Source organism: Sorghum bicolor, chromosome 9, assembly GCF_000003195.3.
Source record: "Sorghum bicolor cultivar BTx623 chromosome 9, Sorghum_bicolor_NCBIv3, whole genome shotgun sequence".
In the NCBI taxonomy this organism is placed as follows: domain Eukaryota; kingdom Viridiplantae; phylum Streptophyta; class Magnoliopsida; order Poales; family Poaceae; genus Sorghum; species Sorghum bicolor.
This window is the reverse complement of record NC_012878.2, coordinates 55060809-55068107: the sequence shown is the minus strand read 5'-3', so window position 1 is coordinate 55068107 and position 7299 is coordinate 55060809. Positions and strand designations below refer to the sequence as shown.

General features: G+C 48.6%; 1 protein-coding gene and 1 pseudogene across 1 annotated transcript; one reads left to right on the top strand and one right to left on the bottom strand.

Moving 5' to 3' along the window:
• LOC8082988 lies at positions 485 to 2632 on the top strand (annotated as a pseudogene).
• LOC8082987 (serine/threonine-protein kinase HT1) lies at positions 2978 to 7070 on the bottom strand. Its single transcript, XM_002440045.2, has 4 exons — positions 6826 to 7070; positions 5369 to 6713; positions 3696 to 4151; positions 2978 to 3439 (listed from the first exon to the last, which is right to left on the bottom strand). The coding sequence occupies exons 2-4, from the start codon at positions 6446 to 6448 to the stop codon at positions 3149 to 3151; spliced, it is 1827 nt and encodes a 608-aa protein (XP_002440090.1). The 5' UTR covers positions 6449 to 6713; positions 6826 to 7070; the 3' UTR covers positions 2978 to 3148.

Here is a 7299-nt window from a genome sequence, read left to right as displayed (position 1 = left end):
ATTTAGCCATAAACAAAAGCAAAAATAAATAGATAGAATAAAAAATCATTGTAAACTTTATTATTTACAGCCAAAACAGATCAGCCCACTTTAATAGGGTCCAAACTAAACTAGCCCAACAGCCTTCTCAACCTAGGCCATGTTTAGTTCCAAAAAATTTTGCAAACTATAAATAGTAGCACTTTCGTTTGTATTTGACAAATATTATCCAATCATGAACCAATTAGGTTCAAAAGATTCGTCTCGTCAATTCCGACCAAACTGTGTAATTAGTTTTTATTTTCGCCTATATTTAATACTCTATGCATACATTTAAAGATTTGATGTGACGGGGAATCTAAAAAATTTTGCAAAATTTTTTGGGAACTAAACAATACCCTATTTCAATCCAAACTGATACAGTCTAAAATTAAAATCAAATTAAAAAAACGGGTTTAACTCGAACCATTGTCAGGTTGTCCCGTCCGTGCTGTTCGACCCATTCCAATCCGTTCTTACGCGGGTCCCACAACTACGTCCCAATCAACCATAGCCGGCTCGCCACGTCCCCCACATCCCCGGATATATAAACCGGCTGAAAGCAAAACCCACTCATCAGCTGAAGCCACAGAACCAGCGCGATAAAACTTTGTGGCGATCAAGGAGCCCACAGCCCAGCACAGAGCCAAGCCTCGATCCCGCGCAGAGAGCGAGAGCTTCGGCGAGGATGGTTGTTGGTGAGGCGGCCGCCGCCGCCGGCAACGAGATGAGCCTGTCCAACATGGTGCTGGGCTTCTACGAGGAGGCCGAGAAGGAGAGGTGGCCGCCGGAGGACGCCACCGCTGCCGCTACTACCGCCGGCGATGGCGGCAGCGACGACGACGATGACGAAGGATCAAGCCCCAGCGGCGGGCGCGCCCAGAGCGCGGCGTTCTGGCGGGAGCAGCGGTCGCGTTAGTGTCTCCGTAGCCGTGACGTGACAGATGCGTGCGTACGTGTAGGCAGCGCTGGCCAAGACGAGCTCCGCGGAGAGCCGGATCCAAGCGGACACGGAGGAGGCCGTCAGGCAGATGCGCGCCACGCCCGGCGGCGTCTGCTCCTGCGCGACCCGCGCGGCCGCAGCCGCGGGAGGCTGCCGGGGCTGCGCGCTCCGCTTCCTCGCCGACCGGCTGCGCGACGCCGGGTACAACAGCGCCGTCTGCAGGTCCAAGTGGTCCCGCACTCCCGAAATCCCCTCAGGTAAAACTAGTCGCTCTGAAAATTTTCTGTGCACGGTGGCAGAACGAACGCAAAAAATGTCTGGAGTCCAAATCGTGAAACCGAACGTGCATGTGGCCAACTTTTTGGCCAGATCGTATTCTTGCTGCGCCTTAATTTTTCAGCTATATAGGCTGCAAGTGGAATGGTCCATCTGTTCTTTTTTGTCCGGTTACAAAAAAAAAGAAAAAAAAGTCGTGCGTGATGTGTAATGGCACGACTGTTCATAATTAAACTCGCATGTATATCGCACATGGCCTGGCCATCGCCAACCACACCACGTCTGGTGAGTGCACACGGTTTTCTGAATTTCTACACGCGTTCGTGTGCGCAGGGGAGCACAGCTACGTGGACGTGGTGGTGCCGACGAGGAGGAGCGGCAAGGCGGTGCGCGTGGTGATCGAGCCCAGCTTCCGCGCCGAGTTCGAGATGGCGCGGGGCGGCGCGGAGTACAGGGCGCTGGTGGCCGCGCTGCCGGACCTGTTCGTGGGCCGCTCGGAGAAGCTGCGGGCCGTCGTCAGGGTCATGTGCGACGCGGCCAGGCAGTGCGCGCGCGAGAGCGGCATGCACATGGCGCCCTGGAGGAAGCACCGGTACATGGAGGCCAAGTGGCTCGGCACGCCGGAGCGCGTCGTCGCGCCGGGCGGCACCGGCACCGGAGCTGGAGGGGCGGCGGTGGCCATCAGGGTCGGCTCGCCCGAGAAGCAGACCAGGTCCAGGGTCAGGGCGTCCATGCTCACGCTCGACTTCGGCGGCCGGACCGCGGTGGAGGTCGTGTGATCAGTACTCATCATCACCGATGATGATGAATCCATGCAATACAATGATGAGAGAACAAGTATTATTTTTCCCAGTTTCTAACGACGATGGATGGATGTGTGGGATGAGTGTAACTTCTCCCGGTTTAAGGAGGTGTCACAGCGGGAGGACCTGATACGATGATGTAGATACAGATAGTGCGGCCGTGGGATAGGCGACCAAAGAAAAGATACGATGATAGTCAGCGGTGCATCTAGGATTTCAATCATGGTGGTATGGACAAAGATGATATAATTCATTAATATGGACATAATATAATTAGATTACTAAACGATGATAAAATAATTGTAAGTGTAGAGTGTTGAAGCTATTGTATGGACTGAGCGGACTAGCAGTTGTATATACAAGGTGTTTTCCAAAAAAAATTTAGAGAGACAGCACGCCATGCTTGTACTATATAGATCTGCCCCTGATGATAGTTTTTCTGATTCAGTTTGAAGGCTTAATATTTGTGACCTTTCGGTGTACCATCCATCAGGGCATCAGGCTGTTTGAGGCTGGATGCCATGGCACTCCGTGTACTACCAGCACTGTAGAAGCTGCTTGAGAGATGTGGTCAGAATTCAGAATTATAGCAGCTTGTTTGCAATTTAACCTATATACCGAGTTAATGACTGTCTAACCATAAATCTAAACCTTTGGTCAAAATCAGAATCAAAGCATTCATATATTTCTAAATCTTTGTCCAAAATCACAAATCAGAGAGTTTTGGGCAGCCCTTGCAGAGTTGATCCTGGTTATCAGTGTTGGGCCTGTAAAGGCTGGATTTCCCCCGGATCCCGGGTCAACCAAAATATGTTAACGTCCTTACATAGCCAAGCTCTATTTCTCTTAAGGTTTTTAGTCTCAATTATCTTCGACCACCGACATGCTAAGATTTCTATCATATCGCTCTCAAGTATCACCAAGATAGAATTTGTTAAGATAGCCAAACAAGTATTTACTGTGCTCCCCCAAAAAATTTGATGTATGTACTGTGTCCGAGTATATACCATGAAGAGATCTCTGGTCTCTCAACAAAAACATGAAAAATTCAATTTACACAGTAGCTACCTACCAGATAACAAGCTACTAAGAACAAGAAGACGCGTAACTACAGTAACTTTGGGGGTGGACGTCCGGAGAAATCAGGTTGAGCGTATGACAGCCTTTGGATCCAGTTGGCAGCCTTCTTCTTGTTTTGATCAATGCATTCCAGGGCCTGGCAGATCGAGATTGGGACCTTGTCGAGTGTTCCATCTCTTTCAAGAGCTCTCTTGAAGTTTTCAAGGATTGAAACTATTTGCTGAAACTCGGGCCTCTTTTCTGGGTTCCAGGACCAACATTGCTCGATCAATAGCTTCAGCGCTGCTGGGCAGCTCAATGGAATAACCGGTCTCAAATTCTGAAACGAGAACCCATGGTTGTAAGTAACTATTCCAAACTAAAAACTAAACTAACAAAAATAGTAAACTCGGTGACTTGGAGTTTCTTGTTCTCGAAAACACTGGATACAAATATATTTTTCTCAGTTCTTACGAATGGGAGGACCCTCCAAAGTCCAAACTATACATGAACAGGATGACGATGAACATGAAGTACGAACACAATAAATTGAAGTAGTCAGCATAGTGAAGATAAATAGTTAGAAGAGCACACACCTTATTAACAACCGCAAAAGCTGCCTGAAGCGGAGTCATATCTTCGTAAGGGAGTGAACCAGTGACCAATTCCCACAAGACAAGTCCAAAGCTATAAACATCAACCTTCCGGCCATATGGCTTGTGCTTGTACATCTCTGGTGCCATCCATCTATAAGTACCTGGATCATCCCCTAACAAATTGCAGTATATTTCTTCACATGCCACTCCAAAATCGACGACCTTAGCGCAAAATTCTCCATCAAATAAGATGTTCTCGGGTTTGATGTCACGGTGCACAATTCCTTTGAGGTGAATATATTCCAGGCCACGTGCGATATCCAAAGCGATGGAAACGACCTTCTCCAAAGGAAGAGTTTTACGCTCCAGCTTTCGCAAGAAAGCCCTCAAAGAACCCCCAGACAAAAACTCAGTGATGACACAGAAGACTGGCGGGCAATTACAGGCCCCAACAAGCTAAAGAAAAAAATGGGAATGAGTTAGAAAAGAATGAGTTAGAAAAACTGGTTTTATAGTAATATACTACAGAATCTATCCTCTGAAATATTGAATTTGCCATATAGCCTTTTCTCGCGTAATGTTGATAAGTTAGTAGCAAATTAAAATACTTTAGCATCATTTGTCTGAAATATTTCGACGGTACGTGCAAATCAACAATCCCATATGCCATATGATTGAAAAATATGATAACCTTGATTAAACTGAAATAAGCCAAACGAGTTGAAGTCATTCCCCAAACAAGAATATTCTTATACATACTTTTTGTCTCTATGGGAAGATGCTTGTGTTGTACTCCTTATTATTCAGCGAATAACAATTAAAATATTGTGGTACAAATAGAAATTCATGTTTGTAGAATAAAAACAGAGAATAGAGATGGCTCACATAATATCTGTCCTAAACATGTGCCAACACTCTGCAATGTAATGCTGATTAGCTGATGAATGTTCAAATGTGCATTGTACTGACTCAACAACCATACAATAGACCAGTCCTATCTTTCATTGAGAAAGGGCACACACATTCCTAACTTTGAACATCAATTTTTTTATATAAAAATGTTGTTTCACAGCATGTGAACTGTATATAATGAAAGTATACATTTTCCATAGTGAATATAAAAACATTCCTGCATCTCAGGTGCCTGAAAATTGCTGAGATTTCAGGCGATAGTGATGGTAGTGTTATTGCCGAAGCCTGAAGCGTGTTGGCCGTGTAATTGCCGATGCTCTCTCCATTCTAGTACAAATGGAGAGCGGGAGTGTGAGAGATTTGCTCTAGCTAGTGTTGGTTGTGTGATTCGCGTTAGAACAACAGACAAATGAAGGGAGAGAGTATTTATTTGCCGTCAATTTTCCATCAAACGTTTCACGTTTGTCGCCTGAGAAGAGGCCAAATTTCAGGCACCTGATTAATATGTTGTTAACCTATACAATTTTTTTAAAAAAATGGTGATTAAAGATAGAATGTTTGACTTATGAAAAAACTAATGCAACAAGTAAATAAACGAGAGAGCATATGCATATTGGATTGTTATATGAATAGGTAGAAAAGCATAACTACACAAAAAATATGTAGCAGTTGTCACATTTACAAAGAAACATGCACAAGTTCACCGCCAATTCTATGCAGAGCACATCAACAAAATGTTACATGAAAGATCACATGGTTACCTTAATGACATTACGATGTTGGAGCCTTGCCAGAATGGTAACCTCTGAAGTGAACTGCTTCTCAAGCTTAGCAGACAATTCGTCATCCTCGCCATCGTCAGGCTGCCTGATGAACTTCACAGCAACAGGTAGCTCCTTGTAGATCCCATGGAACAATCGGCTATACGCCCCGGATGCAAATCTATGGCCGATGAGCAACTCAGAGCGATCCACTGTCCACCTCTCAAGGATCTCCAGTGCAGCAACTTTTGCCAGTCCACTGTCAAGGTTCCTTCTCGGCCATGAGGAGGTTCTGCTATTAATCTTCAGTTTGCTTGGTGTTCTCAGTGAAGCAAAGCCGAATGGAGGGCTGTCATCTGGTGACCGTGGGGATGTGGGCTTCCTCTGCCGTTGCGGGCTGGAGAACCTCTTGGTGGCAGCTTTCGCCTCCTTGAACACATCCGAGATGGCGCGCTTGGGGATAGGGGACTTGGCTCTTCGTTTCGGCTTCGCCATCGGCTTGGACACTTCTCCGGTGACCTTCATAGATGCACTACGCACTCTGGAATCATCAGCTCGTGCCGTTGCATCCTTCATAAAGAAAGGAGCCGGGCTAGAACACACTCTCTGAAGCGTCTGGCTGTGCTCTTCCGAGTGAAAAGAGAAATCCAGCGGGTCTGGACTGTCCTTGGATGGCCGAACCACATGCAGCTGTGGAATGTCCAAGTTCAGGCCGACGAGCCCCTTCCGGTTCTGCTTCACCGATGACTCTTGCGACGAGCAATCAGCGCTCCTGTCTCTGTTGAGCTGTCCATCTGAAGACACATGTTTCAGCTTCCGTTCCGACTGGGCAACTGCCGATTTCGCCTTGGGAATCGGCAGCCTTGCCGAGTTGGAGACCCCGGGTCCCTTCGCCAAGGGCGGCTGTAGACTCTGGCGAGGGAGCCTGTAGCCCCCTGTGCCCAACCCGTTCTGCCTCAGCTCGGCGCCACGACTGAACTGCTCGATGAACGCGCCATACTGCTCCCTGCCGGAGCTGGACCTGACGATGGACTGCGAGAACCTGGTGCGCCGCACCCACGAGTAGTCCTCGTCATCCATCTACTCAAAACCTCCGGCCAAACGGATCCCCAGACCCCGGATACGGTAGATTAACAACTCGCAACAAGAACTGAACAAAGGGCACCTAGATGAGGCAGGCGCCAGCAGGAGGAACACCGGCCGCCACTAGAGCTCCACCCAGTCCACCAGGCAGGCGCCGCATTTGATCCCTTCCAGAGGGACAGGAAATCCCCCAACCTCGACTGCTCCAATCCGACGCGCCATCCGCCGATCAGAGCCCCTCAGCCGCCTCCGCCTCTTCCTCCTGTGGCATCAGACAATAAGCAAGAACAGCGAATCAATCGACGGGGCCGCCGCCCGAACACGAGAGGAGCATAAAAAGAATTCCCGGCGATTTCCCACCGCGAGCTGCTCACCATGGCTCGCCCACCACGAAAACAAAGAGTCTAATCGCTCGACGCAATAATCGGTGTGGTTTGCGGGCGGAGAAAAAGTGTGGACCAACCAAAGTGTTCCGCCGTACAAAGGTGAGCAATCGGGGACGGCGACCGGTGAGGAATGAGTGCGGAGACCGTCATTCCTCACAGCAGCACACAGGGGGAAAAAAGCGAGCGAGAGAGACGTCGTGTCGCTCCCAGGCAGACGCGAGCTCTGCTGGCGGCTACCGGCTACCCGCCCTGCCCCGGGACTGGAAGCTCGTGCCGCCTTCCGCGCCGCGACAAGCCGCTCTCTCTGACGCAGCAGCAACCAACCCATATGCATATCCACGTCAAATCGGACCGGAGCAGATCCGAAGGCAAATCGCAACTGCTCCCAGTCAAAATGGCAATCATCACGGCTACTACGAAACAGGAAGCCCGAACCGTGCGAACAGATGAGAGAGACGGGAA

Excerpts from the sequence above, each read along its gene's own strand:
- LOC8082987 (XM_002440045.2), bottom strand. The coding sequence starts at position 6,448 with ATGGATGACGAGGACTACTCGTGGGTGCGGCGCACCAGGTTCTCGCAG. Across the intron at positions 4,152-5,368 it reads AACATCGTAATGTCATTAAG|CTTGTTGGGGCCTGTAATTG; the intron begins GTAACCATGTGA and ends TTTTTTCTTTAG. Across the intron at positions 3,440-3,695 it reads CTTTTGCGGTTGTTAATAAG|AATTTGAGACCGGTTATTCC; the intron begins GTGTGTGCTCTT and ends TTCTCGTTTCAG.